Source organism: Zalophus californianus, chromosome 4, assembly GCF_009762305.2.
Source record: "Zalophus californianus isolate mZalCal1 chromosome 4, mZalCal1.pri.v2, whole genome shotgun sequence".
NCBI lineage: Eukaryota > Metazoa > Chordata > Mammalia > Carnivora > Otariidae > Zalophus > Zalophus californianus.
The window spans coordinates 91625721-91638943 of NC_045598.1; the positions used below are offsets into that span (position 1 = coordinate 91625721).

A 13223-nucleotide genomic window follows, 5' to 3' on the forward strand; every position below is an offset into this window, starting at 1 on the left:
CACCGTTTTACTATAATTATAAAATACAGGTGCATTATTGAATCCCTAGAATTTTTCCTTTGTTTTTGTTTCCTTTGTTTTTTTTTTTTAATTCTTTTTCAAGGAATTTCTTCTGTTTTAGTCACCTCTTTATATTATTGTTTGAAGGGCTAGCATGTCTGAGAAGATTAGACTGGTCCATATAGCCTTGAACCAAGACGTAAATAGGGCACAAACTCAGTTGCCTACAAAGGTGGTCCTGACTAGATCAGTATGAGAATTGTGGTCAACTTACAGATAACGCCCAATGTAAAGGGCACAGCTGCTCCTCAGCTCCAGCTCATTGTTGCTAGGCAGGACCGAGGGTGTTATGTCTATATACTCCTCTTTTTTAAAGAGAAGCTGGAAGTCCTGAGTTTTATTTGAAATCTTCTGATTTTTAAATGTTGGTGGCTAATTAAAAAAAAAAACTGTATGAAAAAGCAGTGTATCTGTGCATTCATTTAGTCTGTGATGTTTGTTTAGGAAGACAGATTTTTACTTCATTATAAAGAACTTCTCTGTAGTTGTTCAAAATGAAGTATGCTACTTCTAGCGAGCTCTCTCCCCAGTGTATTCAAACATGGACTGAATGATTACCTGGGCTATCATGGAAAGAAAATGGAGTAGTCTAACTAGAAGACCTATTCCTGAGATTTTATTATTTCATAATAAATTGTATGTTTTAAAAGAATGTTTCCCATTTTAATACCTGACTCTGAGTTCAGTATTATCTGGATAGTCTCGTAAGTCTCTAATGTTAAGAAACTATGTTCTTTATATGAAATACCAAATAAATTCAAAGCATTATTTATGCCTTTAATTACTACTAGATAGCTTTTATTCCACACACAGCTCTCTTTCAGATAACTGCATGTTAGCTTTGAATTGTTTTGTAGAATTGGTGAAGGAAGAGCATGTTGGAGCTTAGGAAATGCATACACCGCTCTAGGGAATCATGATCAAGCGATGCATTTTGCTGAAAAGCACTTGGAAATTTCAAGAGAGGTATGAAACTAAAACACTGCTATCTGTGCTGTTATGATTCAGAAATTAGCAGGGCAGGGGGAAGCCCTATTATTTCTCTAGATTGCTCCTATGTGACCTAGTAATAAATTTAACTATGTTATTCCCTTGGCCTAAGAACTGCATGAAGTATTTTAATATACAGATCAGAGGTCTGTTTGCATTGGCCTTGATGTAGGAAGACAAGAAGGGTAGGCCAGGCATGGCAGAATGGAAAGATTACTGAAATATCCCCCCCGTCTCTACATGGAAAAGTAGCATGGTATAGAAAGAAAAACATACTTTGTTTTGTAAACATGATTTTTATAATCAAGGATTGGTTCCTGTTACAGTTCTGCCACTTTCTGGCTATTTGAGCTTGGAAACCTTTTCTGAGTCTGATTTCTCTCATTTATAAAATGGGAAGAATAATATCTACCTTGTAAATCATTATAAGAATTAGAGATAGTTATATAAAAGTGCCTAGTGTAATGCTTAGTGCTGGCTTAATATAAACTATTACTATGGAATGGAAACAAAATAAGGAAATTTTAATCATGTGATGCCAAGTTAATGTGTCACAGAATAACCTACATTATTATTAAATATTATAGAAATTAAAAACAACTAATATTTAGAGAATGAATTGATACAATGTAATTAGCTTTCCTATTGCCATACTTTAGAAATTTCCCTTTCCTTTAAGACAATTATTGAAAAAACCCATTTCGTTCAGTCTCTTAATTCTAATATAACTATTTTCATTTCTCTATATTTTCTTCCAGTTTTAGGTTCACAACATTTTCAGCTAATCTTCACCATTCTTTGTTTTTATAAATACTACTCTAAAATATAAATGCTTGTGGTTGTAGGTTGGGGATAGAAGTGGTGAACTAACAGCACGACTAAATCTCTCAGATCTTCAAATGGTTCTTGGTCTGAGCTACAGCACAAATAATTCAATAATGTCTGAAAATATTGAAATTGATAACAGTTTGCATGGTAAGTAATAGGTGTTCAAACCCAATTTCTTTATTCTCAATTACATTACCTGTCACATGTTTACCATATCCAGAGAGAATATGTAACATAGGAAGCTCAACTTTTTATAATACCTTTTTGCTTTACACTAGTCCTATTGATTTGTCAATACAGAATATAGTATTTTCAGCTGTTATCATGAACTTAGGAAAGGTAAAGGTATGCTTATTTTCTTTTGTAAAAATACATTTAAATTCTCTATCTACAGGCTCACTCAAAAATTTGTAAATGTGAAGATGTAAAAATTAAAACATATTGTTTGGTTCTTTTTAATTCAAATGTTTTTACATATTTGATTTTTGTTTAGCTCTTTTCTTCCCAGATTTATTTATTTATTGAGAGAGAGAGTAGGTAGTAGCAAGCAAGTAGCAAGGGAGGGAGAGGGACAAGCAGACTACACTCAATGTGGAGCCTGACACAGGGCTCCACTTCATGACCCTGAGATCATGACCTGAGCTGAAATCGAGAGTCGGACACTTAACCAACTGAGCCACCCAGGCGCTCCTCCCATTTAAATTCTAAGGTGATCTCTTAGTATTTTTACTATTTTTTTTAAATTCAGAAAACCTGGGAAATTTTCTTTAGGTAAGCACCTACAGAAAGATTTGCTTTGACATTGCTACAGGGAAAGACATGCTTGAATGTCTCTGTTTCTACATGAAAAAAATTGTACATTTTTTTTTTAAAGTAAGCCTTATGCCCCATGTGAGGCTTGAACTCATGACCCTGAAATCAAGAGTCGCATGCTCTACTGACTGAGCCAACCAGGTGCCCCCAAAATTCTACTTCTGATTAAAGAAGTAAAAAGGGATGATATTAGAGTCACATTTTTTAATATTCTATACATGATTGTGCGAGATCCATTTTACAGATTTTATAGAGAATTAAAAATTCTCAGTCTGATAAAAGTTACCAATACAGATTAATGTTTTGAACTTAGAAGTCAGTGAAAAATAGAGCTTTCATCTCTCATTTCCTTCTCTAAACTCATATAAAAAAAGGAAGAAGGAAGAGAAATTAGCAGCTAGTCACCTGATTAAGACTTGGAAAGAACATTTAGTGAAAGATTCTGAAGTATGGGTAATATATGGAACTGTGTGCTTTGCAACTGAGTAATGGGCTGAAAAGTTTCTCTGTGCTTAATTTTCAAGTAGGGTATGTTGTAATAGCTCTCATATTTTAACAAACTATTACTTGTCCTCATGGACCCCTCTAAATGTAGACCCATTTTTTTGTTCCCACTTATAAACAAACTTGAAAATAGTATTAATGTTCATTTCTTTACTTCTTCACCTCCCATTCTCTGCTCAAGTCACTCTACTTGGGCTTTGGCTTCATCATGACACTGAAACCTTCTCAAGGTTACCAGAAATCTCCATTTTACCAAATCATTGATCAGTTTTCAGATGTCAGGTTACTTGATTTCTCAGCAATGTTTCCTACCACTGATCATTCCCTTCTCAAAATACTTTGCTCATTTGGCTTCTAGGATTACCCTCCTTTTCTGGTTTGCTCTCACATCACTGGCCACTCTCAGGCTTCATTACTCTCTCCTTATCATCTTTCCATCCTTGAAATTTGTGGTGTCCAGAGATCAATTCTTGGACCTCTTCTTCCTTCCCCCTTCCTTCTCTCCCTCTTTTCTTTCTATCCTGTCCTTCCTTCCTTTCTGATTTTATCCTTTTTCCTCTTAACCTATACTCTAGATCAATGTTTCTTTTTCTTTTTTTTTTTAAGATTTTATTTGTCAGAAGAGAGAGCACAAGCAGGGGGAGCGGCAGGCAGAGGGAGAAGCAGGCTCCCCGCTGAGCAAGGAGCCCAATGTGGGACTCGATCCCAAGACTTTTGGATCATGACCTGAGCCAAAGGCAGAACGCCTAACTGACTGAGCCACCCAGGTGTCCCAAGATTGATTATTTATTTATCTATTTATTTATTTATTTATGAATGACAGCGGGAGCAAGCATGAGCCAGGGGGAGAGGCAGAGAAGCAGATTCCTTGCTGAGCAGGGAGTCTGACACGGGGGCCCGATCCAGGAACCCTGTGATCGTGACCTGAGCTGAAGGCAGACACTTAACTGACTGAGCTACCTAGGTGCCCCTAGATCAGTGCTTCTAATAGAACTTTCTGCGAAGATGGAAATATTGTATACCTAGTCTGTCTAGTACAATAGCTTCTGGCCATATGTGGCTCTTGAGCACTTGCAGTGTGGCTAGTGCAAAAGAGGAAATGAATTCTTAATATTAATTGTAATTAGTTAAAAATTTAAAAGCCATATGTGACTAGTGGCTACTATATCAAACAGCACAACTCTAGATGATTTCATTCAGTTGACTGGCTTTTATATCCTCTGTATACTGATGATTTTCAAATTGATATTTCCAGTCATAATTTTTCTCTTATGTTTGAATTCATATATATAACATTTCCATCTGAATGTCTAATTGGCATCTAAAACTTAACATCTCGGGGCGCCTGGGTGGCTCAGTTGGTTAGGCGACTGCCTTCGGCTCAGGTCATGATCCTGGAGTCCCGGGATCGAGTCCCGCATCGGGCTCCCTGCTCAGCAGGGAGTCTGCTTCTCCCTCTGACCCTCTTCCCTCTCGTGCTATCTCTCACTCTCTCTCTCTCAAATAAATAAATAAAATCTTTAAAAAAATAAAAATAAAAATAAAACTTAACATGTCCAAAACAGAGCTCTTGTTTTTTCTTCCCACACATGTTCTTCCTCCAGTCTGCCCCATCTCAGGAAATGGTACCACCATTCATCCAAGTATTCAGGCCAAATACCTATGGGTCATCCTTGTTCCCTTTCTTCCACTCACTTCCTACATCCAACCTATCAGAAACCCTACCTTCAAAATATATGCCTAATCTCTCTTACAGTGTACACTGCAACAATCTTAGTACAAGCTACCAACATTTCCCAGCAGGGTACTAGCTTATCAACTATTTCTCTTGCTTCCATTCTTGATCCCTCACACTGACTTTTTCACGCAGCAGCCAGAGTGCTCTTTTAAAATGTAAATCATATCATATTATTCATCAGTTCAAAACCCTCCAATGACTTCTCATCACACCTAGAAACCAAATCCTCAGTTGTCACCATGGTTAAAAGGCCTTGTGTAATCTTACCTACTTCTTCAACATCACTTCCTACCACTCCCCGTTTGCTCATTGTAGCTGCATGAAGACAAGTATTTTTTGGCCTCTTTTGTTCATTGCTGTATTTCCAGTGCAAGGAAAAGTCTGCTGGCTAAAGGAACTGCAAGGAAACATCTATTTCTGGTGTTGGCTCAGGGTAGAGAAAAGGAGTGTTCCTTAAGAATCTGAATTCATAAGCCTGCCTACATACTGGTTTGGAATTTGATTTATTCTACCTGCACAGTGAAAGAAACCCCAATCCAGTGAAGTACTTTGGGTTAGAAATGCTCCTGGAGACTTGGCAGAAGACCAGGTATTTTTCTGGAGGAAAGCATCTTTGATCCAGGTCTATAAAGGTTCACAACAACAAAATTACCAAACACATAAAGAAACAAGCCAACATGAGTAAGACAATAAACAAAAAGCAAAATTAGATCACCAAGATCTTTTTAGATGTTGGAATTATCAGATACAGAATACAAAATAACTGTGGTTAAATATTTATAGAAGTAACGAAATTAAAACAAAGGAATAACAAAAATGATCAGGCAGATTTGAAGAAAATAATAGCTTACATTATTAATGCTTACTATTCCAGGCACTGATTTAAGTGCTTTTCCTGTTTTAACTCATTTAATCCTAACATCTCTAGGAGGTAAATTTCTGTTATCCCTAATTTACAGATGGGGACGTGGAGACAGGAGAGGTTAAGTAGACTTCCCAAGGGTTATCTATGTAGGTAGTAAAGATGGGAGTTAAACCTAGGCAGTCTGGCTTCAGAGTCTATGTCTTATCTGAGATTTATGTCTTAATGTGATTTTAACATAACTCTTATTAACTGATAGCTATATATCAGGAGTCAGATATCAGTAATAGAGGATTTAACAAGCACAATTAATGGGTTGGACCTAATGTAGCATCTTTTCAACATTGTGTGTTTGACATATTAATGAGTTGTAAAATCAGTTTCAGAGGTTGCAACTATCATTGCATGTGTGCGCACACACACACACACACAAATGGGTTATCATACAAGATAGATAAGAGTAAGTACTGTTGTGTGAAGATTTGTTACGTATTTGTGTAAGTGTAGTCAGGGTTGTAATGCAAATGTATCTCTTAATATATGTCACTGTTAAAAAGTGAAAAACATTGGGAGCACCTGGGTGGTTCAGTTGGTTAAGTGTCTGCCTTCCGCTCAGGTCATGATCCCAGGGTCCTGGGATCGAGTTCCGTGTCCCTGATGAACAGAAGAAACACAAATAGCCCACAAATATATGAAAAGATATTTAACTCATTTAATCAGGGAAAACCACAGTGAGGTAATACTGGAAACCTATTAGGAGGCTGAAAATTAAAAGGTCTGAGAATACCAGTATTGAAATGTGGGTAATGGAAACTCTTACTCAGTGTTGACAGTGATAGAATTATGTCTATTCTCAAGAACAATCTGGCAACATTCTGGGAAAGTTGAGGATGTACTAAGCATATGACCAGCAGTTCCACTCCAAGTTACATACCGCTGATACCCAAACTGGAAGAAACTCTTGCTCATGCCACTAAGATATTTTTCCAAGAATCTCTGTAGTAGTACTTGCTTATATGATTTAAAAAAAAGAAATGGAAGCAACCTATAAATCTGTCCCCAGTAGAACAGATAAAAGAATTTCCTAGTCCTAAAATGGCAATGAAAAACTAAACTACACATAGCAACTTGGCTGAATCTCACAAACGTAAGGTTGCTCAAAGGAATCAAGTTATATATATATATATATATATATATATATATATATATAGTATGAGAGCATTTATTATAAGCTATATTGCTTAGAGATCTATTCATATGTAATGAAAATAAAAATTACGAGGAGGCGGCAAGTTATAGGGAGAGTCACACAGAGGAGGAGTTAATGTGTTGATAATGGTTTATTTCTTAAGCTGAGTATTAGGTATCATATATTCCTTATGTCTTTAAAATATTGCTTAATCTTTAAAAGACTGGGTATGAAAATTCTCTATTTTAATGATTAAAAAGAAATTTGAGAAACTTTTTATCAAACTTTATCATCTAATGTGATCTTAAAATGGAAATGAGTAACTTAGATAAGAGTAACAACAGGGGCACCTGGCTGGCTCGGTCAGTAGAGCATGCAACTGTCAATTTCAGGTCATGAGTTCAAGCCCTACGTTGGGCATGGAGCCCACTTAAAAAAAAAAGAGTGTAAGAATGTTATTTTGATTCTTAGCTCAAAATTGAAGGCCTAAAGCCTTTTCTTTAGGTTTCTACTTACTTAAACTGCCCTACAGTTTTTTTTTCCTACTATAATCATTTTAGTGGGTTTTTTTATTTTTATTTTTTTTCCAGTTTTATTGAGAAATGTTTGATATACATGACTAAGTTTAAGGTGTATAAGCGTGATGACTTGATTTACATATGTAGTGAAATGATCACCACAGTAGGTTCAGCTAACATCCATCTTCTCATACAGATAGAAAAGAAAGAAGAAATGAAAACAAATTTTCTTCTTGCGATGAACACTCTTAGGACCCTCTTAGCAGGTTTCCTAAGTATCATAGAGCAATGTTAACTATAGTCATCATGTTGTACATTATATCCCTAGTACTTCTTTACCTTATAACTGGAAGTTTGTACCTTTTGATTATGTTCCACTCCCCTAATCCCCTCTGCTTCTGGTAAACCACAAGTTTGATCTCTTTTTCCTAGTTTGGGTTTTTTTTTTTAAGATTCCACTATAAGATCATACAGGATTTGTCCATCTCATTTTTTTTTAAGTCTATGTGGATAATATAAAACCAGTTATTATAAAACGCCTTTTCTAAATTAAGGGGTAATGTTAGTAACCAAAGTTAGTTTCCAACCAAAATGTAACTTCCTTACATCAAAGCATTTTAGAGGGAGTGGATATTCTATTTTTATGTAGTTGGTATGGAAAATTATTATTCTTAAAAGAATACATGTTTGTACATGTTTCCTCCTTCCATATGGGCTCGTGTAACAGACTTTAAAATTGAATAACCTAGTGATGCTGAATTTGTAGTCTTAAGGGCTCCCCAGTTTATTTGAATTAATTTTTTTTTCAAAGGTGCACGCCCCAAGTTCGGACGCCGACACAGTATGGAAAACATGGAACTTATGAAGTTAACACCAGAAAAGGTTGGCGGCTTTTATGTTTTAAATTTCTTAAACTGTTATAATCAAATATTAAATAACTTTTAACTTAAATGGTTTAAATAAACCTTGTCTTGTATAGGTATCACTTTAAAATTTTCCTTTAAAAAGAATCAGAAAAAAGTTCAGTCCAAAAAGAATGTGTATAGTATGTTGCCATCTGTATAAGAAAAGCATTATGCATATATATCCTTTGTAGATGCATAAAACCTTTCTGGAAGAATATGTAAGAAACTTGCTAACAACAATTGCTTCTGGGAAAAGTACTGGGTGTCTGAGTTAGGAGAGATTTACTTTATATAATTTGAACTGTTTGAATATTTTAACATGTACATGTATTTCATGTATTTTTTTTAATTAAAAGATCAGAAAGCTTTTTTTTCCAACTAAATAATGGCAATGTAATTGACAAGGTTAATATTTATGATCAAGCTAGTTTTTCTGGCTACACTTCTTAAAAGCATTTTCTTAACTAACAACTTTTTATTCAAGATCTTGTCTAGGCTTTTTTTTTTTTAAGTAACAGAAGGGACTTTAGAAAAAGGTTATTTTTGTCTTTATTATTTTTATTAAGTTTTTTGTTTTAATTCCAGTATAGTTAACATAGTGTTATGAGTTTGAGGTGTACAATATAGTGATTCAGTACTTCTATACATTACTCAGTGTTCATCACACTAAGTGTACTCTTTAATCCCCATCACCTATTTTATCCATCCCCCCATCCTGAAAAAAGGTTTTTGAAGAAAAGAATCTAGGCTGCTTTCTTATACCTTCATTTAACTTAATTTTACATTGTTAAAGTAGGCTGTTGTTCTTTTATGGTATATTTTATAAAATGCTTCTTATAAAATAGATTCATCATAATTTTAGAAAATTTCAACAAGAAAATTAAAATTATCAGTAATCCCACCTCCCAGTGCTATTTATTCATCTTGCATTTTCATATGAATACTATCATATTTACAGATATTTTATGTATAGTTAATATATCATTTCCATGTCATTAAACATTTTTCTGCCCTATCATAACAAGCGTATGATTTTTTTCCCAGGATCTATTTTATTTATTTATTTATTTTTACTTTAAATTTTTATTGTTATGCTAATCACCATACATTACATCATTAGTTTTTGATGTAGTGTTCCATGATTCATTGTTTGTGCATAACACCCAGTGCTCCACACAGAATGTGCCCTCTTTAATACCCATCACCAGGCTAACCCATCCCCCCACCCCCTCCCCTCTAGAACCCGCATGATTTTTTAATATTGACTTTTTTGTGGGAATAGTTTTCATAAGACTAACATCTAATTGATTTGAACTTATATCCAATATTCTTTTATTCCAAACAATTAGAGTTGTTCAAAAACTCTGAAGGACTTCATGATTTCCCCAGTATCTACCTCTTAACTTGTCAGTTCTCAAAGCTGTCCAATCTGCAGATTATTTTTTTTAAAAAACAACTTTAAAGTCAATTTAGGCCTCTTATTCTTGTAGGAACGTACTAATAAGTAGCAAAATTAATTTGCTTCCTGTGCCTAGTTCTGTAGTGGTACTAACCATAGATTCCATTAAGAAGCTAACCAGATTCAACCCTGTAATTTTCCAAGAGCCAAATAATGACAGGTTTTATCTTTAAAATATGTTTGGAATTAGTTCTGTTTTCTTTTCCTTATCATAAAGTTGCATTAGAGTTCATTATTTCATTAGTCTCAACAAAGTAAAGAAGCATACATAAAGAAAAAAGGAAGATGTCTGTGTCAGAGATGCTTCTTGGGAAAGAGTACAACTGCAGGGAGCTCTTGAGACCCTGAATGTCAGAAAAATGCCTTTTTGCTACTCTCACATTTGATTGGTAGTTCTGCTTACTATGGAATTATTGGTTGGAAATAATTTTCCTTCATAATTTTGAGGACATTGTTCCAGTCCCTATTCTTCAGTGTTTTTGTTGAGAAATCCAAATAAGTAAATAGGAAACATCTAAAATTTTTCACATTTCGAAACACTTGGGATTTAGGTGGGTTTTATGTTCTGACATCTGGAGCCATCTAGTTTTTCTCGAATCAGTAGACCCTGAAGTCCACTCTAGCAATAGTTTCCCCTTATCACCTGTATGAGAAAAGGAATGGGGGCGGGGTAAGGGGGGTGAGGCTTCATTTGATGCAGATAGCTGGCTTGGTTCACTCACTAGCTGCCTGTCTCATTCAGGTAATGTAGCCTCAAGGCAGGACTTACTCTAATTTGTGCCTCATGATGTAACTATGAAAATGTGTTTTATCAAATTACCAGTTATTACATAACATAGACCTTTGGACTTACTTGCAAACACTTAAGACTGAAATGTTAAAGCTGCAAATGTCACATAGCTACTATACATACTGTAGGTTTTCCTTTCCATTCAGTAAATATTTGTTATATTGAGTCTGCTATTTAGAGGTTAAGTATATTTAAACCAGGTCTAGTCCTATATAAATTGTGATTAGGTGTTTTGCCTATTGAGAATTTAGTAGTTAATGAAAACAAAAAATATCACCAAAAAATTAATACTGCTATATAAATTTTAGATGTTAATTTCTACAGTTAAAAATTCTACATACACCCAAAATTTCCAGTTGTAACAAATTAACTCATACCCAGAATAAAACTTGCTCTTTCCCTGACCATTCAAATTTTATTTTTATGGGATTTTGGCAAACTCTGTTTTCTTACTCTTAAGTTCTTAAAAGCCATCATTTTAATGTTTTGGTAATGAGAAGTCCACAGTATACATTTGGTACAAGCTGTTGAAAATACACTGGCAAAAAGGAATTTATTAAGAGATCTAGCTGCCTCCCCCACACACCCACTAATGAGTGGCGATGGCAGGTTAATATTATAGAAAACCAGAGATAGCTTTGTTTTTTTCATGTCCTGCTTTCCATTTATGTTCATAATTTTGTAGGTACAGAACTGGAACAGTGAAATTCTTGCTAAACAAAAGCCTCTTATTGCCAAACCTTCTGCGAAGCTGCTCTTTGTCAACAGATTGAAGGGGAAAAAATGCAAAACTAATTCCTCCACTAAAGTTCTCCAAGATGCCAGTAATTCCATTGATCACCGAATTCCAAATTCTCAGAGAGTACGTATAAAATAAGATTTTGAGTGCTGTGCTTTGAGTACCTACATTTTAGTATTCTTGTATTGAAACTGAATATTTGGAAACTTAAGACATTTGATACAAAATGCCATTTTTATTCAAAGAAGTCTTCCGTATTTCCCTATCTTTTCTGTCTTCTTCAAAGCTAGAAACTAATTTCTCCATTCATGGATATGTTGCTTCACTGCTTTGGACAGTAATTGTTTGTCCCTATTTGCAAAAATACTACCTTTTATTTTACTGCAGTGTCTCCCAGTAGAACTGTCCTTCTTTCAGCTTAGAAGTTAGAATAAATTAAATTTAGATGTTCAAGGATTTTAAAATACTCATTTAAAATAGTATCTGCTAGCATCAACTTCTATTTATTTATACTGAAATAATAATAGAGTCAAAAACTATTTTGATGAAAGATGACCACAGGAATCAGGTTATTAAATATAACTTAAAATATTTATAAATATCAGGAGTATCTCTAGCTAAGCTATACTCTGATAAAAATCAAAATAAATTACAAAGATGATTTTTCTAATTATCAAGTCCATTTTTCAATGAGAGATTTTGAAAAGTGTGTTAGTCTTTTAATTTTTTTTTATGGACTTCTCTTGGTTCTCTTCTCAGCATTCCATCTATGACTGTACCCTGGTAGTGTCCTTTGTCTTGACTTTTATCACTAGTTTTTTACCTATGTATGACTAACAAAAGGAAGCATTATGGGATATACAAAAATGGCTCAGGAATATTTTTATAGATCTAGAGCAGATCTCAAAGGCATACCTTTGTTCAAGGTTTGAGGTCTTAACTAAGCCCACTTAGCCCAACTGAAAATGTCCATACTTCTGGAACCTCCCTGTGTTTTGATGTTCAGAATTTTGAATTTGAGCCGTTTTTGCCCCAAGGAAGGTCTTGTGAGTGATTAGTGCATCTGACTAGTTTATGTACATACTTCCTCCCAATCCTCAAACTGAACATGTTAAAAACTACTGTCTCAACACCTCCTGTTTGCCTTATTTATGCCGTGTTCTCCATCCCCCAAGTCAGGAACCCAGGTGTCATTCTAGACTCCCTCTCCTTCACTAACCACATCCAGTTAATCCTTCCATCCCTCAGATCTGCCTCACCCCCTCCTTCTGAAAATAAACCTCTGTTACTATGTCTTAGTTCTTAGGGCCCTACTGCAGCTCTTACCCAGATGTTTGGAATAGGCGCCTGAACTGATCACTTTCGCTGCATTAACCTCTGCAACCATTCAGAGGGGCCAGTTCTGTTTCTGTACAGAACTGTTTAAAATTATTACCAATGCTCTTACTTTTCATGTAGGATAACTTGTTAGTATGTCATACAGAGGCCCTTGTTTTGGTGGCTTCTTCCTCTTCACCTCCCCTACCCCCTATAGTTCATTATCCCCCGAGTACTACAGACCTTTGGAATTGCATATTAATCAGTATGAAGCATATCTCCCCAGCAAATGCTAATTCATTCTTCAGGAGCCAACTCAAATATCACAGTTCCCCCTGTGTCCCTTAAGAATTAGTTCTGCCCTTCTCCTGAGGCCTATAACACTTTATATAAATGTACCTCTACTATAATATTTACATCATTATGAAAAACAAAATACTTTTTTGTTAAATCCTGCAACTGTCATTTTAAGCTTTGAAGCTTTCCAAGTAAAATATGACCGGTTCCCCTC

General features: G+C 35.0%; 1 protein-coding gene across 3 annotated transcripts in view; it reads left to right on the forward strand.

Annotated features, from left to right (window-relative positions):
- Window positions 1-13223, forward strand: part of GPSM2 (G protein signaling modulator 2) — a 54761-nt gene that overhangs the window by 24252 nt on the left and 17286 nt on the right. For all 3 annotated transcript variants that reach the window (XM_027607238.2, XM_027607240.2, XM_027607239.2), the window contains 4 exons: window positions 918-1026; window positions 1896-2025; window positions 8314-8384; window positions 11342-11518. In XM_027607238.2, coding sequence (XP_027463039.2) covers window positions 918-1026; window positions 1896-2025; window positions 8314-8384; window positions 11342-11518 — 487 coding nt within the window. The remainder of the gene's footprint in view (window positions 1-917; window positions 1027-1895; window positions 2026-8313; window positions 8385-11341; window positions 11519-13223) is intronic.